Source organism: Anomaloglossus baeobatrachus, chromosome 4 (assembly GCF_048569485.1).
Source record: "Anomaloglossus baeobatrachus isolate aAnoBae1 chromosome 4, aAnoBae1.hap1, whole genome shotgun sequence".
NCBI classification, from domain to species: domain Eukaryota; kingdom Metazoa; phylum Chordata; class Amphibia; order Anura; family Aromobatidae; genus Anomaloglossus; species Anomaloglossus baeobatrachus.
In genome coordinates this window covers 52,023,722-52,051,704 of record NC_134356.1, presented here as the reverse complement: position 1 = coordinate 52,051,704, position 27,983 = coordinate 52,023,722, and the positions used below count along the sequence as shown (strand labels likewise).

The 27,983-nt window shown below is 49.2% G+C and overlaps 1 protein-coding gene across 1 annotated transcript in view; it reads right to left on the bottom strand.

The window, feature by feature from the left end:
* Positions 1 to 646: 646 nt before the first annotated feature.
* NMUR2 (neuromedin U receptor 2) overlaps positions 647 to 27,983 on the bottom strand; it is a 59,575-nt gene continuing 32,238 nt past the window's right edge. Inside the window, exons 2-4 of the mRNA XM_075342224.1 lie at positions 15,462 to 15,546; positions 11,581 to 11,706; positions 647 to 1,639 (exon numbers count right to left, since the gene is read on the bottom strand). Coding sequence (XP_075198339.1) covers positions 1,380 to 1,639; positions 11,581 to 11,706; positions 15,462 to 15,546 — 471 coding nt within the window. The 3' untranslated portion in view covers positions 647 to 1,379. The remainder of the gene's footprint in view (positions 1,640 to 11,580; positions 11,707 to 15,461; positions 15,547 to 27,983) is intronic.

The following is a 27,983-nucleotide window of genomic DNA, read 5'->3' as shown; positions in this document are numbered from 1 at the left end:
ATTGGACCTGACAGTGTCATGATCCAGGCCAGTATCTTCCACTGTAGTATCTCCCAGCTATTGCCTACTTATATCAGGGGTTAATTTCTCCCTGCCACCTTCTGGTTTCTGGAACGCTATATCTGGGTGCTGCACCACTGGTTCAGTGCCAGTGATAGTCTATGTCTCAGGGTACGGTTTCACTTATACAGCTTCCAATTTAAGACTATCGAAAGTGATACGCTTATGACCCTCTGCTGTATGCGTCAGCCGAGGGTCATGCAACTGTGATGCGATCTTGCGATCGGTCACAGCTGCGGAGAAGAGGGGGGGAGCACTTTCTCCCCATTTCCTCTGCTGTCTGTCTCTGCGTACATCACACTGCAGTCGCATGACATGTGAGTGTAGTGCGATGTTTCACACGCTCCCGTAGACTGATATGGGCGTGCGTGACTCGAGACTCGCTACCAAACACAGTATGCTGCGATTCATTCCGCATGCCGCTGTGGTATGAGAAATCACAGATGGACACTGCCCCATAGTATTGGACTGGTGCGAGTGCAATTCAATGTTTTCGGATTCCACTCGTCCGTACAAATCTCAAGTGGAACCGTACCCTCATAGTGTGTGTGTGAAAACTCACATACTGTACACATTAGAAAACTTGCAATACCGTTCATGGCCACAATACATTTATGGCGCTGTGTCACAGCCAACAAAAGGGGAAATTCAATCACCTGATCGATGCAGGTGTCAAAAGACAGAACAATAGTATATCGTGTGGATAGGTCATCAATATTAAATCACAGAAATCACCTCTGATGTGTTTACGCCAAAAACATGTAAGGAAATTATCTCCTATAATTGCAACACTATGGAATAATATATTTATTGTGCAAAATCTTATGTGATGGGAGAAGAACCAGTTTATGGCACGGCTACACTACAAGACATCAATATTTTCTTTAAGTAGAGGATCTTTCGGCTAAGTCTTTTCCTTTTTTCATATATTATAAGCCCTTTGAAAATGTTCTGTTTTATCACACTCTGCATATAAAAGTACATTGTTTATCTGTCAGTCATAGAAAAGGATAAAATATATCTGCTTTACTCTCACAAGGCTTAAAGTACAAGAAAACATCAGTCGAATACAGTGATCAACATGCACAGAGCAAGACGATTTAATCTACTTTAGCAATGAAATGATAAAGCTGTTCTTCATCTAAGTCACTTCCCGTATGGATGTTTCAGCTTCTGATGTAGCATGAGGTTCAGTTTTTTCCGCTGGCTATAGTCATTCCCAGAAATAGGACTTTTAGCTCTCTTAAACATTAACCGAACATGTCTGATGCCCATGCTTTTTAAGACCACCCTTCAAGCCCAGTTGGCCATGTCCCCGGTCACAGAACAGTAGAAAGATGAGAGCTGCAGACGGAGGCACGATGGGGAAACGAAGGACTTCCTTCTTCAGCAGAGTCTTTGCGGTTTCGATTGGCCAAAATTATGGTGCTCTTCTGGGGAACGAGCACCTGGACAGGAAGTTTAGGGGTCCAGTGTTTAAAGAGAGGGGGCAGAAAGTTTCTGAAAGCAGAGCGAAAGCGTCTGGAGAGGAGGTTGTAGATCAAGGGGTTGACAGCCGAACTCAAATAGAAGAAGACTCCTAGGAGATGAAAAACGGACAAACAAGACATTAATGTCATCAATACTTAATTATTTTTTGACATACATTTTTGGGTTATGTTCTTTATGTGGAAATCATGTACAACCGTTATATCAATTCAGTGGAGAGGTGAGAGGTACTTCCATCCGCTCATTAGAAACAGACTCAAACAATGTGATGGGACTCAAAGGATGGACTTCAGAACATGGACGGGCTTTTCCAGCCAGCCACCTTAGATTCCATAAAATAACAAAACAGTAACATTCAACTTAATGATTTCCCACTGCTCCTGTGCCAATGTTACCCAACAAGTCTCGGTTCCTTCTGCTCCCGATATGAACTAAATGGTATGTCAGCCTGGGATAGCTAGACGGGGAAGAATAAAGATCTGAGGGGCACCAGAATCGTCATAGGAGCAGTGGCAGATTGTTAAAGGGAATCAGTCATCAGATAGTCCCCACTAAACTACGGCCACCACCAGTGGGCTCTTATATACAGCATTCTAGAATACTGTATATAAGAACCCAGGCCACTCTGTATTACATAAAAAAACAGCTTTTATTATACTCACCTGCGGGGCGGTCTGGCCTGATGGGTGTTGCTGGTTTTGATCCAACACCTCCCATATTCTTATGATCGCCGTCCTTCTTCCCTGCTCATTTTGGATGATGCATCGTACATCAACCACACAATGTCTTCCATTGTGTTCCTACACAGGTGCACTTCACTCAACCCTGCTGAGGGCAGATCAAAGTATTATAATGTGCAGAAGCAGGGAAAGGCCAAAGACCGCCCGCGCGTGTGCACTACAATACTTTGATCTACCCTTGGCAGGGCAGAGAGAAGTGCACAGATTCATGAGTGCAATGGAGGGCTTTGTGTGGGTGACATAGGATGCATCCTCAACCTGGAGCAGGGAAGGAGGACAGTCATCACAAAAAGATAGGTGGAGCTGGATCAAGACTAGGGACATCTATCGGACCAGACCGCCACCTGGTGAGTATAATAAAACTATTTTTTTATGTTATACAGAGTGACCTGGGCTCTTATATACAGTATTCTAGAATGCAGTATACACTGTGTGCAGAATTATTAGGCAAATGAGTATTTTGATCACATAATAATTTTTATACATGTTGTCCTACTCCAAGCTGTATAGGTTTGAGAGCCAAGTACCAATTAAGTAAATCAGGTGATGTGCATTTCTGTAATGAGGAGGGGTACGGTGTAATAACATCAACATCCTATATAAGGTGTGCTTAATTATTAGGCAACTTCCTTTCTTTTGGCAAAATGGGTCAGAAGAGAGATTTGACGGGCTCTGAAAAGTTCAAAATTGTGAGATGTCTTGCAGGGGGATGCAGCAGTCTTGAAATTGAAAAACGTTTGACGCATGATCACCGAACAATCAAGCGTTTTATGGCAAATAGCCAACAGGGTGGCAAAAAGCGTGTTGGGCAAAAAAAAAATCACAGAATAACTGCCCATGAATTGAGGAAAATCAAGCGTGAAGCTGCCAAGATACCATTTGCCATCAATTTGGTCATATTTCAGAGCTGCAACGTTACTGGAGTATCAAAAAGCACAAGGTGTGCCATACTCAGGGACATGGCCAAGGTAAGGAAGGCTGAAAAACCACCACCTCTGAACAAGAAACATAAGATAAAACATCAAGACTGGGCCAAAAAATATCTTAAGACTGATTTTTCAAAGCTTTTATGGACTGATGAAATGAGAGTGACTCTTGATGGGCCAGATGGATGGGCCAGAGGCTGGATCAGTAAAAGCCAGAGAGCTCCACTCCGACTCAGGCGCCAGCAAGGTGAAGGTGGTGTACTGGTATGGGCTGGTGTGCTGCCCCCACTCCAGTAGCAGCCGGGCTGCTTGGATCCGGACCCGCGGTGTGGCTCGAGGGACTCTCCGGACCCGGGGGTCACGCGGACACTCCAAAAAAAAGGGGACATATTTATACTGGATTTGCCGTAGTCAGATTGTGACGCCACCCACGGTGTGTGGTGAAGTATGGCACCACCGCTGCTGCTGTGGGACACCCGGGGCGATGGGATGGCAGCTGGTTGTTAACCCCTCTGTGGGTAGGGATGGTTGCCCCGGGGACCCGGTGAGTTTGTGCAGGGGGCGGTGATGGCGGTGCGCCTGGTCAGACCAGGGAGTTTCAGCTTACTCACGGTTAAAGAAATCAGACAAGTCCAGTACTTAACCAAGGTGCTGGTGGCTGGCCGCCGTGGCCGGTTGTACTCTGGTCCCCCACCTGGGCTGGTGGTCTGTGTCACTTTCCTCTGCACTGTGTTGTGTTGGACTTCCCGGTGTGGAACACGGGAGTCCGCTCCCGGTACTATTGTTGGGAGCCGTGCCCGCTGACGCTGACCCGTGGTATCTTAATGGGTGTTGCAGATACCCTATCCCCCTCGGTAGGTGGTTGTCTGCTTTTGGGACTTTGGTTGGGACAGGACCTATAATCCTGCCCTCAATTGGTTAATTAGCTAGGCCGTTGGTTCCGGTCCTGGCTTCAAGGTCCAAGTACCCCCTCTGTGCACGATTTACGGGTCGGTTCTCCGGTGTCAGTACCGGCGGGCTCCAACCCTGCCACAGTCCACCTCGGATCTCCGGCAGCCATCTTCCCGTCTCCTGCTAGACACGAACCACCGTCTGCCAACTAGCCAATGCACCAGGACTCCAACTCCGGCGCCTCTGCACTTGAGCTTCACACTCGAATCTCTCACTTCAACTGCAGACTTAGACTAGACTAGACTAACTGTTTTCCCGCCCCGGGCTCTCCAGACCCCTAGGTGGGCGTTTTCCATCTGCTCGGTCCCGCCCACTGGTGTGCTCGTCTTTCCCGGGGGGGTTGACTAGGGTTTCAGGTCGGCTGATGTAACCCTGTGAGGGAAGGTGTTATGCGGGGGTCTATGTGTGTGTGACTACCTGGTTTTGCCAGGGCGTCACACTGGTATCATCAAAGATGAACTTGTGGGACCTTTTCGGGTTGAGGATGGAGTGAAGCTGAACTCCCAGACCTACTGCCAGTTTCTGGAAGACAACTTCTTCAAGCAGTGGTACAGAAAGAAGTTGGTATCATTCAAGAAAAACATGATTTTCATGCAGTACAATGCTCCATCACATGCATCCAACTACTCCACAGTGTGACTGGCCAGTAAAGGTCTAAAATATGAAAAAATAATGACATGGCCCCCTTGTTCACCTGATCTGAACCCCATAGAGAACCTGTGGTCCCTCATAAATGTGAGATCTGCAGGGAGGGAAAACAGTACATCTCTCAGAACAGTGTCTGGAGGCTGTGGTGGCTTCTGCACGCAATGTTGATCGTAAACAGATCAAGCAATGACAGAATCTATGGATGGTCGGCTGCTGAATGTCATAAAGAAAGGAGACTATATTGGTTACTAATTTTTTGGGGTTTTGTTTTTGCATGTCAGAAATGTTTATTTCTAAATTTTGTGCAGTTATATTGGTTTACCTGGTAAAAATAAACAAGTGAGATGGGAATATATTTGGTTTTTATAAAGTTGCTTAATAATTCTGCACAGTAATAATTACCTGCACAGATATCCCCCTAAGATAGGCAAATCTAAAAAAAAAACCACTCGGGGCCATGATGGTGACATCTATTCCAGGATGGTTTCATTATGTCAGACCCCATCCTGGAATAGATGTCACCATCATGGCCCCAAGTGTTTTTTTTTTTAGATTTGGCTATCTTAGGAGGATATCTGTTCATGCAGGTAATTATTACTGTGCAGAATTATTAGGCAACTTTATAAAAACCAAATATATTCCCATCTATACCAGGATGGCACCATGATGGGGACATATATACCAGGATGGGGATATATATACCAGGATGGGGTCAGTATGTGGATATGTACCAGAATGGGTCATGATGGGAATATGTATACCAGGATATAGCCATAATAGGATCATACACCAGGATGGGGCCTCGATGGAGACATCTATACCAGGATGAGGCAACATATACCAGGATGGACCATGATGGGGACATATATACCAGGATGGGGTAATATATTCCAAGATATTACCATGATGAGGTCATACACCAGGATGGGGGATAAATTTGCCGGCACGTGGCCCAGGATGAGGGACATTAGTACAGGATGGGGGTCAGTACTACACAATGAAGGGGGAGGGGGGCCACTCATATGTCTTTATAGGATATTGAACGCTACAGCGGCCCATACATCTGACCAACATGTGGGGGGTCCCAGGCTCAAACCTTGCACCGGGCCCATCAGACTCTAGTTACGCCACTGCATACACACATATGAGAGCTTATTCCGAAATCATTTAAAACATGGAGTATACTTTATGCTTTCCTTTTATATCTATTGCAGTAGAGCAAAGACACAAAACCAAAAGTTATTACAGCTGTCCTGAGAAATATAAATGTCACAGTAGTACGTCCTTCATAAAGGAATGACATGTAATGTGCCGTTTGTCTAATATTGTTAACTTCTAATAAAAAGAGCTCGTCACTACATGCCAACATAATTCTTGTGATTTCGACCGCGATTCAGACAATATCCATTCCTGACATCTTTTTTTCATTAAATATTAATAACAGCTTCACATGATGAGCGACATCTGCCATGAAATGACACATACAGGAAGACTGGCACAATTTCCACTTCTGCACAATTACGTGGAAAGGATGAGCGAGTCTCTGGGTCCCCGGATACTGGAAGGGTCTGGATACAAATTTACTTACATCAATGTCTGTCTGGATTCAGAGGTCAAGAATAAAAGGTTCTGATGATGATTCATTAAGGGTATGTACACATTTTCAGTATTTGTAGCAGATTTTTCTGATGCAAAAACCCAAAATGTTGGCTTGAAAAATGGCGCGTAAAATGACACTTTTTTTACATGTTTTTGTATACATGTTTTATGTAGTACATTGATAGGGATCTAACAATAGGTGTTGTCACAATGATACAATGAAGATGTCACGGGATTAAATACGGAAGACAAAACTGCCACTGATAACCCCGAAGGATCTTCACCGGATGATGTGATACAATAGAGAACTATTGTGTATCTTATTCATCGCTGCAAAGCTCTATCATACAAAGAAGAAGCCATATATCAACATAATCCCGAAACGCTGCCGTCCCGAAACTCATTTAAAATGGACTCAGGCAAAATGGAAAACTGTTCTGTGGTCAGATGAAAAAAAAACTTGAAATTCTTTATGTTTATGAATATCATGGATGCCATGTCCTGCAGACTGAAGAGGGGGACCATCCAGCTTGTTATCAGCACTCAGTTCCTCCATCTCTGATGATATGGGGTTGCATTAATGCCCATAGTATAGGAAGCTTAAGGCTGCTTTACACCTTACGATTGTGCATACGATATCATATGCGATCGTACCCGCCCCCATCGTATGTGCGGCACATTCAATTTGTTGAACGTATCGTACAAACAATTATTTCCCGTCACACACACTTACCTGCAAATACGACCTCGATGTGGGCGGCGAACATCCACTTCCTGGGGTGGGAGGGACGTTCGGCGTCACAGCGACGTCACGTGGCATCCGGCCATTAGAAGCGGAGGGGCGGAGATGAGCAGGACGTAAACATCCCACCCACCTCCTTCCTTCCGCATTGCCGGCGGGAGCCGCGGGACGCAGGTAAGATCTGTTCATCGTTCCCGAGGTCTCACACACAGCGATGTGTGCTACCCTGGGTACGATGAACAACCTGAAGTTCAATTTTTAGTAATTGAACGACGTGCATGCGATCAACGTTTTAACGTGCAATCGCACGGAGGTTTCACATGCTACAATGTAACTAACGATGCCGGATGTGCGTCACTTACGACGTGACCCCGCCGACACATCGTTAGATAAATTGTAGCGTGTAAAGCCCGCTTTACATATGCAAGGAGCTACGACTGCCGAGCATAATATAAAGATTTTAGACCAACAATTTCACAATGACTATGGGATATCAGATAATCGGGGCTCCTAGGCTGTCCCTCAACTAGGGGGCCCTATGTTATCTCTAATTTCAGGGATACTCCTGATGGTGGAAAGGCCTGAGTCTCCTTCCTGGCCCGGCTTCTGACCTGTGATGATCTGATTTCCCCTTCCCCAGGGAGGGACGGGACATGAGTGTGATGAAACCACAGATAAAGACAGACATGGGAAACCAAAACTCTAGCACATAGCACACACACACAGGTAAAGACAATAAGAGATTCAGGAGGAAAAATAAGAGCAGGAAGGAACAGGGGTAAACTCCACAACTGCTCCAAGTAATGAACATAACTTTCATCAGTAAGTCTGGGATACCACACTTCACAGACCAACATAGTATAAACTATAGCTGGCATGGGTGGAAGGTTTCAACCTGCATAAAAAGGAGGGAGGAGATGTGATAGGCCTCCTCATAACATGTGACCAAAGGAACAAGCAAACTAGCAGATATTAATACTTGCTAGTCTGCCTATGAATCAGCACACAGCAGGTCGACAGACTAGTTTGTCTGTGTTGACCCTAGACACCAGAGAAACCATTAGACAGAGTGTCTGAATCTGCAAATACAGAGTCCCAATGTTAGTATGACAGTCGGCAAAACTCCGTGTAACAAACATATGCTCCATCCAGACAATGTCTATTTCAGGGAAGGCCTTGCATATTCCAGGAAGACAATACTGCCTTCATCACAACAGCATGGCTACACTAAATAAGAGTGTGGATGATGAACCTGCCGCCTGCAGTCCATAAAATTAATTCCTAGAAAACATTTGATGTATTATGAAATGATATATCCTGCAAAGATGACCTTGGATTGTAGAGCAACAAGTATCATACATCAGACAAGATTTGGACAATATTCCTCTCCCAAATCTCCAGCAATTGGTCTCCTCAATTCCCAGATGCTTACAGACTGTTGTAAAAAGAAGAGTGCAAGCTACACAATGGTAGATGTGGCCCGGGTACTACTTTTTTCAGATGTGTTGTTGACATCAATCTCTAAATGAGTTTTTTTTCTAATGAAATGGGACAATGTCCAACTTTCAACCTCTCATCTGTGCTCTATGTACCGTTGTGAATACTATATGTGTCACGGTCGTCTCCCTGCTGTTTAGAGCCTCTCTTTTCCATCTTGACTCCTCATTTAACGGAGTTTACTTTCTTTTCATGTCTCATGAGTTAAATGCCAGTTTTGTTGCCAGCATCTTTTAGCAGTGCAGGTCAGCTATAGCTGTTTTGAGCCCACGCCTCTTTAGGTTTAAATAGTGAGGCTTTCACAGCAGTCCTTGCTGTTGATAGAATTCATTCTATTCTGGCCATCCTGGTGGAAGGAGCTGCTGGGGAATTGTCCTGTGCCCATCCAACTTGTACTTTGGAGTCTGTCTGCAGTCGTGGATTTTGGTGTTTGTATCCTTCAGTGTCTGGCTTTCCTTTTCTCTCATTAGTGTAGCGGTGGGACTAGTGTCTCACTCCGGCCATCTCACTAGCTAGGGGTGATTGCAGGGCTAGTGAGGGATTAGGTATCTGGCTCAGCGACGGGCTGAAACACTGTGTATAGGGACCCTAGGAAGCTCAGGTAACTGCTTGAGGTGAGTTCAGGAGGTTTCCCCTTATCCATCTCCCTAGCCACAGCGTCCACCCTCATTAAAGTGCCCCTGGTCGGTGTCCCACCTTAGTGGTGTTTTTCGTAGTGTGCCAGACGCCCGTCGGTCTGAACACGTGTGTCACGCGGTAAATACATACCTCTCCTACTCTGTGCGTGACAATATGGCTATACGAAATTTCCAAATCTTTGCATTCATGTTTTCTTGACATTTTACACAGCGTCCCAACATTTTTGTTACTGGGGTTGTAGATAAATGCCATATAGACATTCATATATATTTAGTGTTGTTACTATATATCATATTTGAGGTTAAATGTGTTTTCTGTACCTAAATAAGAACATAATATGACACTGTGGAAATACAACCTCACAAAACAGATGTGGAGTCAGGACCAGCAACAAAGTTCATTGCATATCCCCAGAGGGCGAGGATAAAGTATAAGGTAATCATTTAGAGATGAACTGTATCCAGATCCTTTTCCTTGCTCTTCACCGGAGGCCAACATTTAGCAGGTGTCAAAGCATTTTTTTTATTTCAAAGATCGTCTGGCTTTTCATCAGATCTCAGACATTTAATCAAGACACGCTCCATATCAAGACGCCAGAGGGCTTAACGCATCTGAACCATTCTGTGCAGCGGCCAAAAATCTGCAAACAATGTCTGCATATGTGCGAGAATAGATTAAATGTAGTTACAGAGCAGTGACTTTGGAAATGATTCAATAATATGAAAAAAAAAGTAAATGTAAAGTTTCGGTGCCTTGAAAAACTATTGACACCCTGTGAATTTTTCCACATTTGGTTTCACATTACACCCACAATCTTAAATTTATTATATTGAGATGTTATGTCATATAACAATACAAAGTAGCAAGTATTTGTGAAGAACAAAGGAAATTATACTTTCTTTTCTAAATATTTTAAACATATAAATCTTGTGATGTAACTGTATATTCAGGCCTGTAGTCGGATACAATCCGGAGACCCAATTGCCTCCAGAAGTCACCTATTTAGTAAATTGAGTCCACCTGCATGTAATTTATTCTCAGTATAATTATAGCTGTTCTGTGAAGGCCTCCGACGTTTGTTTGAGGACATTAGAGATTAAAAAGCATCATGAGAACCAAGGAACACACTGGACAGGTCAGGGATAAAGTTGTAGAGAAGAGTAAAGCAGGGTTAGGTTATAAAGAAAATTGCCCAAGCTCTAAACATTTAAAGAAATCTTACTCCAATGAGGGCCTGGAGTAAAGGCCACTTTACACACAGCGACATCGCTAGCGATGTCGCTGGTGAAAGCACCCGCCCCCGTCAGTTGTGCGTCACGGGCAAATCGCTGCCATCACTAACACCCATCACACATACTTACCTACCTAGCGACGTTGCTGTGGCCGGCGAACCACTTCCTTTCTAAGGGGGCGGTTTGTGCGGCGTGACAGCGGCGCCACTAAGCGGCTGTCCAATAGAAGAGGAGGGGTGGAGATGAGCGGCTGTAACATCCCGCCCACCTCCTTCCTTCCTAATTGGCGGCGGCTGCAGGTACGATGTTGTTCCTCGTTCCTGCGGTGTCACACATAGCAATGTGTGCTGCCGCAGGAACGACGAACATCATTGTACCTGCAGCAGCAACGATATTTGAGATTAGAACGACTGGACAACGATCAACGATATGGTGAGTATTTTTGTATCATTGTATCATTTTATAATACTCACCTAACGGGGAGTACAGACTGGTCAGATGGGTGTCTCTGTTCTCCGATACCGGCACCTCCTCTTTCGGCCATCTTTGTCCTCTTTCTTCTGAGGCCTGGGTGCATGACAAGTCCTACATCATCCACACTAGCTTGATTGAGGTCCTGCGCAAGCGCACTACAATACTTAGATCTGCCCTGCTCAGGGCAGATCAAAGTGCGCCTGCGTAGGACCTCAATGCTGGCTAGTGTGGATGACGTAGGACGCGTCATGCACACAGGCTTCAGAAGGAGGAGGACAAAGATGGCCGAAAGAGGAGGCGCCGGTACCGGAGAACAGAGACTCCCAGCCAACCAGTCTGCACCACACCGCCCCTTAGGTGAGTATTATAAAGTAATTTTTATGTTCTACACAGCAGCCGGGACTCTTATATACAGCATATTATAATGCTGTATATAAGAGCTCAGTGGTAGTGACCGCAGCTTATAGGCCCCAAATCTGGTGACAGGTTCCCTTTATTGAAAGTCAGCCAATTTCAATTACTTTATGACATCATGTATGTAAATTACAATTTTTTTAGATTAAAATGTATATGAGGAAACTTACCAGAAACAACATGGATGAGATTAAACACATTGGCAAGAGGTTCAGTCCAATCCACAACAAAACTAAAGAAAAGTCGGTCCACGTGGAAGGGCGCCCAACAGATGCCGAAGACCAGGACTAACACAACTATAAAAAAAAGGCAAAAATTAGTATGTAAAAAAGAGTACGGTTTAACCTTATACCTGATTGTTCCGGAATGTTCCACAAGGACATTCAAAGTGACGGCAGAAGATTATATTTTCCCCATGGAGGGAAGTACAAAGCCATCCTGGTGCATTATTACTCTATTTCTCTTATAATGATATATGACTCGGTAATATTAAATCTGTTCTTGCTCTGTCTATTAAGAAAGAAGTGGTTATCAGCAGAGGATATTACAACTGATAGAAAGCAATTCTGCCTTCTTATGAAATCCCCCCGACGCTGCCTTTCTTTTTTATTATTTTTATTTTTTTTATTTTTATTTACATCATATCAGAAGTGGTAACATTACAACTGCAAAATATCATGGGAGAACGGGGTAATTGCTTCAAGCCCTGGATCAGTATAGTATTTTTATTTTAGCGCTTTATGGAGGTATTTTATGGTAATATTATTTGACACTTTATTACATTATTACATCTGAATTTGTAATACAAACTGCATACATTATTAAGTAGATCTCTTAGAACTAATGATGTTGGTGTAATTTCTCTGCAAAGTAGGGGCGTGACGATCATGGTCGCACAGGGTGCAACAGAAACCAGGCTGTGCTGGATGGGGCCCATCAATGCCAGCGGCTATTTCAGTTGTATGTGTGTACGAGAACGACCATTCATCTGAAATGTATTGCAACGCAGAGACCCACGGGATCTCTGCTCAGTAATACATGCCACTGGACAATTAGGGGTACTTTGCACGTTGCGACATCGCTACTGCGATCTCGTCGGGGTCAAATCGAAAGCGACGCACATCTGGTGCCGGTAACGACGTCGCAACGTGTAAAGCCTAGAAGCACCGATAAACGATCGCAAAAGCGTCGAAAATCGGTGATCTGTGTAGTGCCGGTCATTTCCATAATTTAGCTGCAGCGACAGGTACAATGTTGTTCCTCGTTCCTGCGGCAGCACACATCACTGTGTATGAAGCCGCAGGAGCGAGGAACACCTTCTTACCTGCGTCCCGCCTGCAATGAGGAAGGAAGGAGGTGGGCGGGACGTTTACGTCCCGCTCATCTCCGCCCCTCCGCTTCTATTGGCCGCCTGCCGTGTGACATCGCTGTCCTAAGGGGGCGGGTCGCCGGCCAGAGTGACTATCGCGCTTGGCATCGCTACAATCGGCTAGCGATGTCGCAGCGTGCAAAGTGCCCCTTAGAGTTTGGCGGCTGACATCTCCAAAGTTAGTCATAGGTAACACATGTCAGTGACGTCATATGTTACCCATTGCTTGTTTGGGAGACATTATACCAGGAAGGGATCCAGGTTGGAGGACATCTAACTAGGAATGGGGCCTATGATGGAGCGCATTATACCAGGATGAGGGACATTATACCAGGAAAGGGAGATATTATTCCAGGAAGGGGCCAAGGATGGAGGGCATTATACCAGGATAGGCGACATTATTCCAGGAAAGGGAGACATTAAACCAGGATGGGGCCCAGGGTGGAGGACATTATACAGGAAGGGGCCTAGGATGGAAAACATTATACCAGGATGGGGGACATTTTACCAGGAAAGGGAGATATTATACCAGGAAGGGGCCCAGGATGGAGGGCATTACACCAGCATAGGGGACATTATTCCAGGAAAGAGAGACATTAAACCAGGATGGGGCCCAGTGTGGAGGACATTATACCAGGAAAGGGAGATATTATATCAGGAAGAGGAGCAGAATGGAGGACATTGTACCAGGAATGGGTCTAGGATGGAGAACATTATACCAGGATAGGGGACATTATTCCAGGATGAGGCCCAGGGTGGAGGACATTATACCAGGAAATGGAGAAATTATACCAGGAAGAAGCCCAGAATGGAGGACATTATACCAAAAAGGTGCCTAGGATGGAGGGCATTATACCAGGATGGAGGACATTATACCAGGAAAGGGAGATATTATACCAGGAAGGGGCAGAGGAAGGAGGCCATTAAACCAGGATAGGGGACATTATTCTAGGAAAGGGTGACAATAAACCAGAATTTGGCCCAGGATGGAGGAGATTATACCAGGATAGGAGACATTATTTCAGGAAAGGGAGACATTAAACCAGGGAGAGGCCCAGGATGTAAAACAATATTTCAGGATGGGGCTAAGATTGGGGACATTATTACAGGATAGGGACATTATTACACAGGAGAGTGAACATGTATGTCTTCAAAGGATCTGGAATGCTACAAGGGCCCATACAGCTGGTGAACATGCATGTGAGGGCCCAGGTCCAAAGTTTGCACCTGTACCCATCGAACTATAGTTACGCCACTGCTGCAAATCCATGTTACATTGGCTGTATAATTAAGAAAAGCATCTTAGGGTTCAACTACAGATCTCTAGAATCCAAGAGTATTCAGTGTCAACCCACCCAGTCTCACAGCTGCAGCTTATATTAAGCAGTGTGAGATTTCAGCAGGGAGGAGACACATTGAGGAGCTGTCAATCAGGCAAGGTGGTGAAGGCTGAGTTCAGACTTCCAAAAATGATTATATAGCCATTGTGAAATGGATTTTCAAAGTAAGTTCACTGCCTCATCAGTTCTAAAACATCTAATTAATAAAGTATGCAGTTTGTATTTTAAAATCTAGTAATTAGTGATGAGAGAATCTGCTGAAATTCAGATTTTAATTTCAACCATTTGCTCGAATTTGGCCGAGAAATTAAATTTCCATCTAAGTTATTCAGTTTCATAATTAAATGTTCCTTATTATGCTTTGGGGGGGTCTCAAAACATACATAACGTGTGTCCCAGAAAATAATACAGGGTCTTATATTATTTTTGGCTCCAAGGGATGTGCTAGGGTTTTTTTTCAGGGGATGTCTTATATTTTTTATTGATGTCTGTGGTTGGGTTGCCCATTAATGCAAAATAAATATTTACCCCTTCCCCCCCCACCCCTCTGTGCTGGCGTCAGTGATTGGGTGCAGTCAGACTCGCCCTCTAATGTGGGTGCAGTCAGACTGCTGTACTCGCCCTTTTATATTTTGTATGAAATTAACTCCCAATGAGCCCCTTTTATATGATTTTAAAGGGGATCTGTCACAAGGGTTTTCCTACCCTATCTGAGCACAGCATAATGTAGGGGGCAGAGACCTTGTTTGCAGAAACAGATCACTAACTGGGCTGGTTGCTGTCATTTTTATAAAATCATTGTTTTTTCTGTTACAGATCCACCAGTTCTTTGAATGTTGAGCTCAGTATAACCCCGCCCACACCACTGATAGGCAGCTTTCTGTGCACATATGCACAAAGCTGCCAATCAGTGGTGAGGACGGAGTTATACAACACTCGTGAATATGGAGGACTACATGAAAGCAGGTTTACTAACCCTCTAATGATAATCTGTTGCATATAAAACAGTGGTTTTATCAAAACTACAGCAAGTAGCCCAGTAAGTGACACATCACTGGAATCAGGATCTCTGCCCCTATATTATATTGCTCTCAAATTAGAAGGCAAATCCTAGTGACACATTCCCTTTAATACTGATTAATGGTGGGCATTTCACTGAAATGTATGTAACAGGCCAGAGAAATTAGGGCAAAAACTTTATTAAGTGGTTCCTATAGTCACAAATATAGAACACTTTATGACACAGTCATATTTTCTTTTGTTGGTTTCATTCCGAAGACAACATTTTCCATTCATCTCCATAGAACACACGGCACAATAGTGAATGTCACTTCATACTTACACAGCATCTTTGTCACTGATTTCCGCGATGGTCTCTGGATGTTAACAGACATTTTGTCAGCTCCCAGTGAATGATCGCCCCTCAGCTGAACAAGACAAAATGATAAAACAAAAAATCCTTGAAACAGCTGACTTACAATTTATTTTTGCAATATGTCATAAAAGCAACCATTCTGTCATTTTCCAAAAAGAAATAAACCACTCTTTTGACAAGTAAAATATGATGCCAGACTCTGGTAAATTGGAAGTCAACCATAAGGAACCCCCCAAAAAAACAAAAGAACCATTCATACAAGAGCAGATACAATTCTGTATATTGAATTCTTGCTAAAATACACACAATGTATATAATAAAATGATAACAATGCCCTAAAATGCAGAAAAAATTACTATCGCACCCATAGAGAATCCCATAATGTCTGTCTGCTATTTTATCCTTCTTCTCTGCTCTCTCATTTCTAAAACTGAACATGGACAAAACAGAATTCATCATCTTTCCTCCTCCTCACTCAACCCCCCCACCTGACCTATTCATCAAAGTCAATGGCTGGTAACTCTCCCCAGTCCCACATGCTCGGTGCCTTGGGGGTGACTCTCGACTCTGCTCTGTCCTTCAAGCCACACATCCAAGCCCTCTTCACCTCCTGCCGCCTCCAACTAAAAAATATTTCCCGGATTTGTACATTCCTTTTCCAAGAAGCTGCAAAAACACTAGTGCATGTGTGACGCCCTGGACTAGCCAGGTAGTCACAAACATAACACCACACACACCCCCTTCCCTAGACAGTTACACCAGTCAAACAAAAACCCTTGTTGCCTCCCTCCAGGGTCTGATGTCCACACCAGGTGGGGCGGAGCCAGGTGGTTGGCCCCACCCACCAAGGAGTTTACAGGTCTGGAGGCGGGAAAAGAGACAGAGATTTGTGTAGACAGTGAAAGTGAGAGGTCACAAACTGTCGGTGTCTGGGTAGGGGCCCAGACACAAACAGCAAGGTTGGCAGACAGTGGTGGCCATCTGCAGGAGTTAGTGAATCTCTGCAGAGCTGTAGGACCGGGGTCGGGCGTTGGCCCGCCGGTACCGAACCGGGGAGCGGAGTGAAGCTAAGCACACAGGCAGGGCCATCGGACCCCGACTAGGCTTGGAGCCGCCGACAATGGTCAAATCCGAGTGTGACCAGAACCCCAGGGGTATTCCAACAACCAAGACCCGACAGAAGGCAACAGTCCACACCGAGAGGATATACAGCCACCGCCATAGGCTAGAGATCCAAGGGCCAGCGCCTGCGGGCAAAACGGGCTCCTACATCAACAATACGCCAGGGAGCGGACTACCGGTGGGCAACCACAGGAGTCAGGGAAAGACAGCCACCATCAGCCGTCCGGGGAGAGCACAACACTACAGCCGGCTGCGGGACCTGTTCATCCAGCCGTTTGGTTTACCAGAGACTCTGTCATTGACTGTCTGAGTGAGTACACCAGTGCCATCCGGCACCGCACCGCGCTGTCCCTGCAACCCTGCACCCCCAGCCATCCAGCCTCCCTGTATCACCACCGGGCCCCGGGATCACCAACACCTACCCAGGGAGGGGACAACATCCTAGCTGCTCCCTACCATCCTTCCCGGGATCCCATGTCACCAGCAGCGGTGGTGCTAATAATCACCACGACCCGTGGGTGGCATCACGAACTATCTCCCTAAACAAATCACCCCCTTTTCACTCATGGACGAGGAGCACTGCTCGAGTCCCCGGGTCCGGCCCACCGCTCGAGCCACCGAGCAGCAGCAGAAGCCCTGGACTCGAGCGTGGCGAGCGTGTCCCCTCCGCTCGCGACACATGCCCTTATTATTTCCTGTCTGGACTATTGCAACCCCCTGCTCTGTGGTCTCCCTTCTAACAGTCTTGCACCCCTACAATCTATTCTAAACTATGCTGCCCGACTAATCCTCCTCTCCCCCGTTACTCCACGACATCTCGACTCTCTCCAAATCCCTTCACTGGCTTCCCATTGCCCAACAACTCCAGTTCAAAACCCTAACCATGACCTACAAAGCCATCCACAACCTATCTCCTCCCTACATCTGTGACCTGGTCTCCTGGTACCTACCTGCACGTAACCTCAGATCCTCACAAGATCTCCATCTCCACTCCCCTGGCATCTCCTCTTCCCAAAATAGCATCCAAGATTTCTCCTGTGCCTACTCCATCATCTGGAATGCTCTGCCACAACATATCAGACTCTCGCCTAGCTTAAAAAGGAACCTGAAGATCCATCTCTTCCGATAAGCCTACAACCTGCAGGAAGCTAAGTCATGCTAAATAGCATCTATCTGAATCAAAAATTACCCAGACAAGATAATTAAGGGAAGAAAGGATGATATACTTCCCTGAAAAAGCAGGTCCTCAGGCCTACCCGTCCTCAACGCGTTTTTCCTCTCCCTTCAGAGGTTCATCAGGAGGCTTGGGGGAGATGGCAGTGAGTACTGTTCAGTACCGATCCATGGCTAATCTTGTCTGGGCAATTTTTGATCCAGATAGATGCTATTTAGCATGTTTCATTTAAGAATGATCCTGGATTGGTAAAAAATATTCTGCAAAATCTTAAATAATATATCAAGATTAGAATCATATATTGATGTAAATGTGTGGGACATCTGATATTATACGGATGCTATTTGAAAACTTTGCAGGACCTTGTCGGGATCATTCCATTTGATTTTCATGGTTCTAAATTTCTGGATCAGAAGTGGGAAAATAGAATATACATTTTTGGGGGATTCAGCTACCTGATTATGCTATATGTGCAGCTGTTTAATTAAACAGGACTGTCGCTTTCCTTCCCTGTCATCTTTTATATCAGGGTCAGGGAGAGGGAGAGCCGTCGTGGAACGGGGGCGCCCGGTAACATAGGGTGTCATACCCTCCATTGACAGGTAGGGACATACCTTTCACTTAGGGTCATTAGGGATCCCCCCCCCTGAAAAATCCCCTTTCCCTTATTATCCTTGTTGCTCCAAATTGAGCTATTACAAGGTTATCTGATCCAGTGTGTGTATATATATTGTATGTTTTGGTGTTTTTGTGGAAAATTTTGGGATTTTAATGACAATTAATAAAAAAACGTACATTTTAACTAGGGTTTGAGGTTATATGTTAGCTCCTTTTAGGTACTCTACCCACTCCATATTATTTTTGAGAGAAAAGCAATTTTGCCTGGGAGTGCAACAAATCACCAGGTCGTATCTAAAGAAGCTTCTTCTGAAGTCTCACCAGACGAGTTTCCATTTTGTGTGCTTATTGGCAATAAGGATGAATCAAATATGTATTTTCCACATTACATGTGTACGGCTTCATTCAATACAAGTAAATTGAAGAAGACTAGACATGTCTAGTTGGAATGTGTCAGGAGGTATGACTGCTCGCTCCCGGTACTAGCACCGGAGAATCCTGACATGTGCGCACACTGCACAATGTGAGGATTTGAAGTCTGCAGTCACATAGAGTATATGTAGACTTGCGCCCAGACCTGGACAACCCCTTATATGTGTACAGGGTAGAAAGGTGATGTAACTTTGGGCTACAGGATTGTGCAAACTAATAGTTAATTCCTGCATTTACTGTTTTTTATCTGAGACAACAGGTTTACAGCCCTGGAGGCTGCCAGTGTTCTCATTAGTGCTGCAAAATGACTGTTACACAATCAACTATTCACCAAATGACCTCGACTTATTAGGATCAGTCTGGTCTGAAAGGAATCTCTGGCCATCAGCGGCCTGAAAACATTCTGTCTACCTCTTCTGTGTGAGCTGAATGGTATAGGAACACCTATTTTTTTCAGGCACCAGAACATCCTCAAATTAAAAGGAGTCTGCAAGTAGAAAATGACTGTTCAAACAAAGCACAGTCATGATCAAACAGTTGAGTGCCCCTTCCACCTACATTTTACCCCATCTATTTCTTCCCTTCTGTGGTTCCAGTAAAGCCAGAACTGTCAAATAAGAAAGAAAAGAAAGCTGGAAAAGAAGGTAAACTGAAATGTGTGGACACACCAAGCTGTAAAATCAAGCTGTATATGGCCCCCTTCACACATCCATGCATTAAATGCACATCTGACGGTCCATGGTGCGGTCCAACCATGTGTCCCTGTGTTTGTTCTCCATGTCCTATTGACGCGCTCACCGGGGCCGTGGGGGGGTTACCCGTTACCGGGCTGCGGTTCCTCACTCTTTGGAGATGTAATGGCGGCAGGGCTCAATTCCGTGACCCTGACGGTGATCGCTAAGTGGAAGATTATTTACAAGGGATGATGAAGTAGTAGTCTGTCGTGACACCACCTGTGGTATTTGGCCAGAGATAGCGAACGCTGCGGGATGAGACCTCTGGGGCAGATGGTAACGCAGCTTGGTTGGTATAGCTCTCCACAGGTAGAGCTGGACGCCAGGGATGATGGGAGTAGTAGTCTATGATAGCGGAGGTGCAGGGCTGGAGGTGTGACACCCTGGACATTACACACACCACATACACCCCCACCCCAGTAAGGTACCATCAGTCAACCAAAAGACCTGATTGCCTCCCTCAGAGTCAGACAGGCACACCAGGTGGGCGGAGTCAGGCGGATAGACACGATCCCCGAGGAGTCTGCTGACCTGAGGCAGGAAAAACATGAGGAGTGAGTGAGAGGAAGTTGGAGAGTTTTGAGGAAGAGGAGCTCAGTTCTGCTTGGGGCCTGGGTTGGAGCCTAGGACCCCAGATCAGGTGGGCAGACGGTAGTGGCCACCTGCAGGAGACTGGGAATACGACCGGTGGAACCGTAAGGGACCGGGACAGGGTAGTGGCCCGCCGGAACCAAGCTGGAGAGCTAACTGGATACCGCAGCACCAGGCAGGGTACTCAGACCCCAAACTAGGCTATAAGCCACCACCATAGTTAAATCAACTGATTGCGGTCTGGACCTCAGGTGTTCATTCCGGATAGGAGCCACCACCAGAGGCCAGAGATCCAAGGGGCCAGCGTCTGCGGGCAAACGGGCTCCTACGACACATATACGCTGGGGAGCGGGCTACCAGTGCTCAGGCACAGTAGCCAAGATCACATACAGGTGCAGGAGAAAGGCGGACATTACCAACCTATCTGGAGAAACTGCAGCCAGCTGCGGGCCCCGTTCGTCACCCCGTTTGGTTTACCAGCGCCTCCAGTGTCTTGTATCAGAGTGAGTACACCAGTGCCCTCAGGCACCGCACCGCGCTGCACCGCCACACTGCACCCCGCACCCCGGCCCCTCGCCAAGCGGGCCCCGGGACCAACATCCCCTACCCACGGAGGGGTCAACACCTAGCTGCGCCCCTACACTGCTCCCGGGAGTCCCCGTGCCTTTACCGCAGCGGTGGTGTCCACCATCACCACAACCCGTGGGTGGCGTCACGAACTTTACAACACAACCACCCAACCACCCCTGCGTGCACCGCCACTACACCTTTTCAGAGCGACGTGACCCCTGGGTCCGGAGGCGCTCGAGCCTCCGACACATGAGCCCGGACCCGAGCGGCTCGACGGTCGCAACCGAGGCTGCGGGGCGGTACAGAGGCGCAGGTGACTAACGGAGCGACACAGTGATGCAGTCTCAAGGTTTCTAATCGCTGTAGCAGGTTCCAAGGTAACACGACTAGTCAGTGACCGCCTTTGGAGTGCAAGGTTCCACTGTGATGGGCTCTTGTCGATCCTGGGTAGTTCGGAGGTCAATATCGGTGCACCTGTGGCGCCCTGCACAAGCCAGGGGCCACAGAGCACAACACCAACACACCCCACACTCCCAGCAGGCACACCGAAGTCAGACACAAAACCCTTGTTGTCTTCCTCCAGGGGCTGATGATCACATCAGGGGGTGGGCCAGGCGGTTGGCCCCGCCCACCGAGGAGTTCACAGTCCTGGAGGCAGGAAACTGTAGTCAGTTTAGCTCAGGCAGAGATTGAGTTGAGTAGTGAAAGTGAGCAGAAGGAAGTGGTAGTTAAGCAGCCTGAAGTTGGTCCGGGTGTGTGGTCCGGACAGATCAGCAAGGTTGGCAGACGGTGGTGACCGTCTGCAGGAGTGGCCTATCCGAGTTACCGTAAGGACCGTGGACGGGTGGTGGCCCGGCGGTACTGGACCGGTACACAAAGAGAAGCCAGCACCATCTGGCAGGGGCTTTTCGGACCCCGGCAAGGCTAGGAGTCGCCGTGAATTTGCCGAATCCGTTAGTGAAGGGGACCTCCTGGGTTTCCAAACAGTCAAGTCCCGACAGAAGGCAACAGTCCAACCAACCGAGGGAGACACCGCCACCGCCAAGGCAACCGTTTCTCAGGGCCAGCGCCTGCGGGCAAAGAGGGGCTCCTCCAGCCCATATCCAAGCTGGGGAGCGGGTTACCGGTGGGAACCCATCGGAACCATCAACCGTACTTAGGTGCAGGGAAAGGCAGTCACCATCAACCTGCCGGGAGAAACAACACCGCAGCCGTCTGTGGGACCCGTCCATCCAGCCGAGTGTTTTACCGAGAACTGTGTCTTCATCATTGGGCTGAGTGAGTACCACCGTGCCGTGCGGCACAGTGCTGCCCCTGCGACCCTGCACCTCGCCAGACCCTGTAACCCGCCTGCCATCCATCCCTACCCGATCACCGCGCCCCGGGACAACCAACCCCCTACCCACGGAGGGGAGAAATAACAACTAAGCTGCTCCCTTTCACCGCTCCCGTGATCCCCGTCCAGAGCAGCGGTGGTGTCACCATTATCACCACAACCGTGGGTGGCGTCACGGACAATAAATCCCCACAATCAAATCCCCTTTTCACTCACGGGCGAGGAACGCCGCTCGAGTCCCCGGGATCTGGCCCACCGCTCGAGCCACCACCGAGCAGCAGCGGCAGCCGCAGCAGCAGCAGCAGCCGGACCCGAGCAGTGGGAGAGCGCAGCGTCCCCTCCTCCGCCCGCGACAACTTGGCGTCACGAACAGGATCCTACCGTTCTACCGACTGGTGGAAGTGCGCCTTGTGTGATTGCCAGAGGTGTTCGGCTGAAAATTTGCCGAAGCCACCATCTTGGGCGCGAAGAGTTCCCGCTCGAGCGTCTCATCGAGTAGTAGAGGCGCGAAGGCCAAAACCCCGCCCCAATAGAGGAGGAGCTGGAAAGAAACGAAGGGGGACGAAATGGCGTCTGGCCGCATGTAGCTCATGGCTATACAGATAGGGATGCCGGAACCCCACGATCCGCTGATCCTTGCAAAGAATGTCCCCTCCACCTAGCTATGCGGAGGCTACCGAGCCGGTGCCCGGGACAGCGGCATGGCTGAGGGCCTGAACGGCAGGGATCTGCCAACACTACCGGAGCCAGATCTGTAGGCTGATGAAGCAGTGGACCGCGGAGGTGGAGGAAGTAGCTGCAGTCGCACGGGTGTATGGAATGGAGGCCATGATGGAGGAGCTGGTGAGTGACCCACGCCCCTGTGTCCCCGAGGGACCGGCCGTTGCGGCTGAGGGACCCGGTCTGCCCCTGGCCCTCATGCCGCCTCCGTCCTCCTTGCCCGTGCACCGCGCTACGTCTGGCCCGTCGGGCGTACACCCCTTCGTAACAGTGGCCGAGAGAGTGGCGAGCCTGGAAGCTGCGGCAGCTGGCGGCAACCCGCCTGGCGCAGGGACGGACATTAGTGATTCCGGGCCTGACACCGAGCCCGTTTCGGAAGAAGATGAAGGAGTCGTCGCTCTGCATGACATGGAGGCCACTTACATCAGGTAACGGGTATCGGGCGGCCCTTCCTCGCCGCGCCTGCTATGCGCTGGAGGGGCTGGTGCCCGTGTTCTTCCACCCAGAGCTGGGTGGAGAGGACTCAGAGTAAGGGCAGCGGAATGCCGTTCTCAACGTCCCCGTTGGGACCACCACTGTTTAAAGTTTTTAAAGTTTTGCAAAAATGATAAGGATAATCTACTGATGAAGTCACCTGATTGCCATCTGATTTACTGCTGATTGAAACCGGTTGTTGCCGGCACCGTTGTCCCCGTGGGGACCGTTCAAAAAGTTGCATAAAGAACTCTTTATGAACAGGCCCGAGAACTTGCAGGGCAACCACAAACTTAGTGGCATGTAAATAAAAATGTTTGTTGTGGCTTCCACCGTTACAGCCTCTGGAGAGGCAGATTGGAGGAAGGGCCCACAGTGGAGTAGGCTGCGGCCCAGCCACCACCGGAACCGGTGGCAATCCTCTGGGGGTTTCAGGGGCTCCCCATGGATGTGGGTCCCCTGAAAAGGACAGAACCCGCTCGGGCAACTTGTGCTGGACTTGGGTCAAGGGGTGCTGCCTGTTTGCTTAGGGGCAGCATCAGGGCCAGGTTGCTTGGGTGGGAGAGAGCGAAAGCCGTGACCGTTTGCAACCGTTAGTAACGTTTAAGTAAGAGTACCTCCCGATGTGGGAAAAAGTTATTATAATTGTATGTGTGTTACCGTTTTTCTATTTTTCAGTTGGTGAAAATAAAACCGGTGATGGACGGGCAGCCCGTGGACGGTCTGCATTTAACTAAGGGGGAATGTGGCGCCCTGGACAAGCCAGGGGCCACAGAGCACAACACCAACACACCCCACACTCCCAGCAGGCACACCGAAGTCAGACACAAAACCCTTGTTGCCTTCCTCCAGGGGCTGATGATCACACCAGGGGGTGGGCCAGGCGGTTGGCCCCGCCCACCGAGGAGTTCACAGTCCTGGAGGCAGGAAACTGTAGTCAGTTTAGCTCAGGCAGAGATTGAGTTGAGTAGTGAAAGTGAGCAGAAGGAAGTGGTAGTTGAGCAGCCTGAAGTTGGTCCGGGTGTGTGGCCCGGACAGATCAGCAAGGTTGGCAGACGGTGGTGACCGTCTGCAGGAGTGGCCTATCCGAGTTACCGTAAGGACCGTGGACGGGCGGTGGCCCGGCGGTACCGGACCGGTACACAAAGAGAAGCCAGCACCATCTGTCAGGGGCTTTTCGGACCCCGGCAAGGCTAGGAGTCACCGTGAATTTGCCGAATCCGTTAGTGAAGGGGACCTCCTGGGTTTCCAAACAGTCAAGTCCCGACAGAAGGCAACAGTCCAACGAACCGAGGGAGACACCGCCACCGCCAAGGCAACCGTTTCTCAGGGCCATCGCCTGCGGGCAAAGAGGGGCTCCTCCAGCCCATATCCAAGCTGGGGAGCGGGTTACCGGTGGAAACCCATCGGAACCATCAACCGTACTTAGGTGCAGGGAAAGGCAGTCACCATCAACCTGCCGGGAGAAACAACACCGCAGCCGTCTGTGGGACCCGTCCATCCAGCCGAGTGTTTTACCGAGAACTGTGTCTTCATCATTGGGCTGAGTGAGTACCACCGTGCCGTGTGGCACAGCGCTGCCCCTGCGACCCTGCACCTCGCCAGGCCCCGTAACCCGCCTGCCATCCATCCCTACCACATCACCGGGCCCCGGGACAACAAACCCCCTACCCACGGAGAGGAGAAATAACAACTAAGCTGCTCCCTGTCACCGCTCCCGGGATCCCCGTCCAGAGCAGCAGTGGTGTCACTGTGTCGCTCGGGGACCAGGGGGTACTCAGATCCGGGCCACGAGGTCACTTCTGTGGGTATCACGGTGGCGTGACCCGGTCTGTGATCCCAGGCTCCACAGTAAAAGGGGGTTTGTTAAGGGAGATTGTCCGTGACGCCACCCACGGTTGTGGTGATTGTATGGACACCACCGCTGCTCTGTATGGGGATCCCGGGAGCGGTGACAGGGAGCAGCAAAGTTGTTGGTTCTCCCCTCCGTGGGTAGGGGGTAGTTGTCCCGGGGCCCAGTGATGGGGATAAGCAGGGAGCAGGGCGCAGTGCTGCGGTGCGGTGCCCGAGGGCACGGGCGTACTCACAAATAGTTCACACAGAGTCACTGGTAACTAGGAATTGCCGGTGTCCGCAGCCTTCGGTACGGGGGTGTTAGTGTCCCACACACGGTGCAGCAGCTCTTGTTGTTCTTTCCCTGCAGCCAAGTGCCTTTCTCTCCACTCTCTTCCTCTTTCTCCTCAGCCGGGAACGGGGAGTCCACTCCCCTGCAGTGATCCGGGTCACCCAGGTACCGGGCGGCCACTACCCTGCCCGGCTACCTCTGGCCCCTTCCTCACTGCAGCCTGTCCCGGCCCTCTCGGAGCACGCTTCACTATCAGCCTGGGAGCTACAACTCCAGGCTTCTCTTCTCTCTGTCTCTCCAAACACTCTGCTCCAGCCCCTCCCCTCTGCTCTGCTTTTCTCTTACACTGGGGGCTGTGGTTTGTCCTGCTGCACCAGTGTGAGATCAGATTACCAAGGAGGATTAACTCTTTCTGTGACAACCTGGCTTTGCCAGGGCGTCACACACACCCTTGGTAAAACACGGCCCGTCCTCGGGCCGTCTGGCCACCAACATTTATTAAAACTGGAAAAATCAACACATTACAATCATACATCTTCCCACATCGGGAGGTACGTTTTCTAAAACTTTAAACCGTTCTGCCACCCCACACCTGCGGAGCAGATGGCCTCCTCCTGAACTTGATGGCGTTCAACAGTGGTGACAGTCCATAAAACAGTCAACTTTTTAACTTGTGGGTAGCCATCCATGCTCCACTACCACTGCCGCTGCCGCCACTCCCAGTATGGGGCACGGGTTCCGTGCTCTGCCTCCTGCTCAGAAGCCAGGCCCACTTGGATGCCCTCGGCGCCGGCTACAACCGGCCTCGCTAACTGCCGAGGGCTCCATCTCTCACTGGCCTGCTCCTCCTCTCTGCAGGTGCACTCCGGCTGCTCCACAGCCGTGACGGGGTACCTGGGAGCGGCTGGCGCCACATCTGGGGCGGACTTCCAATCGGGTGCCACCTCCGTTGCGGCCGGGCGGACTGGCGGAGCCGACGTCATCACTGTGGCGGCTGGGCGGACTGCCGGAGCCGGGTAAGATGTCATCGGGGTTGCGGCTACTGCTTGTCCAGGAATGGAATTAGGCAAAGTCCTGGCGTCCCTGCCTTTACAGTCCTGGTCACATAAACTGCGGTTCCTTCCTCCTGCTCCCCTTTGGTACTCGGGAGCAGTCCTTCCAGCAACTTTTAAAGTTTTCTTTTCGCTTCCGGTCCTCCGGAGCTTTACTTCCGCCCGCGTTCTTAGGGGGCGGAGCCTCTTTTTCACGCCCACCGCTTGGGGAAGAAGGCGCTGGGCGGGAGATTTTCGCGCCCAAAATGGCGGCAAAGATGGCGACTTTCAAAAAAAGTGTTTTGCAGCGGAACACCGCTGACAGTCCAGAACAAGGCGCACTTCCTCCAGGTAACTGGATGGGTTCGATCCTGTTCGTGATGCCAAATGAGTCGCCCGGGGCCCAGGGGGTACTCAGATCCAGGCCACGGGGTCACTTCTGTGGGTATCATGGTAGCGTGACCCGGTCTGTGATCCCAGGCTCCACAGTAAAAGGGGATTTGGTAAGGGAGATTTATATTGTCCGTGACGCCACCCACGGTTGTGGTGATTGTGGACACCACCACTGCTCTGGACGGGGATCCCGGGAGTGATGATATGGAGCAGCTAGATGTTATTTCGCCCCTCCGTGGGTAGGGGGTTGGTTGTCCCGGGGCCCGGTGATGGGGTAAGCAGGGCGCAGTGCTGCGGTGCGGTGCCCGAGGGCACGGGCGTACTCACAAATAGTTCACACAGAGTTACTGGTAACTAGGAATTGCCGGTGTCCGCAGCCTTCGGTATGGGGGTGTTAGTGTCCCACACACGGTGCAGCAGCTCCTGTTGTTCTTTCCCTGCAGCCAAGTGCCTTTCTCTCCACTCTCTTCCTCTTTCTCCTCAGCCGGGAACGGGGAGTCCACTCCCCTGCAGTGATCCGGGTCACCCAGGTACTGGGGGGCCACTACCCTGCCCGGCTACCTCTGGCCCCATCCTCACTGCAGCCTGTCCCGGCCCTCTCGGAGCACGCTTCACTATCAGCCTGGGAGCTACAACTCCAGGCTTCTCTTCTCTCTGTCTCTCCAAACACTCTGCTCCAGCCCCTCCCCTCTCCTCTGCTTTTCTCTTACACTGGGGGCTGTGGTTTGTCCTGCTGCACTGGTGTGAGATCAGATTACCAAGGAGGATTAATTCTTTCTGTGACAAACTGGCTTTGCCAGGGCGTCACATCACCATTATCACCACAACTGTGGGTGGCGTCACGGACAATAAATCCCCACAATCAAATCCCCTTTTCACTCACGGGCGAGGAACGCCACTCGAGTCCCCGGGATCTGGCCCACCGCTCGAGCCACCATCGAGCAGCAGCGGCAGCCGCAGCAGCAGCAGCCGGACCCGAGCAGTGGGAGAGCGCAGCGTCCCCTCCTCCGCCCGCGACACACCCTTCGGGATTCCACACCTCTGGATGAGTGTCAGGTTTCCGGGTTTTCCAGTCCTCTTTTGAAAAAGCTTGCCCTCGGTTAACATGGAGTTTTGTGTTCTGTTGCCCTACTTCCTGTCCAGCTGCTTAAAAGGCCGCCTCTAAGCTT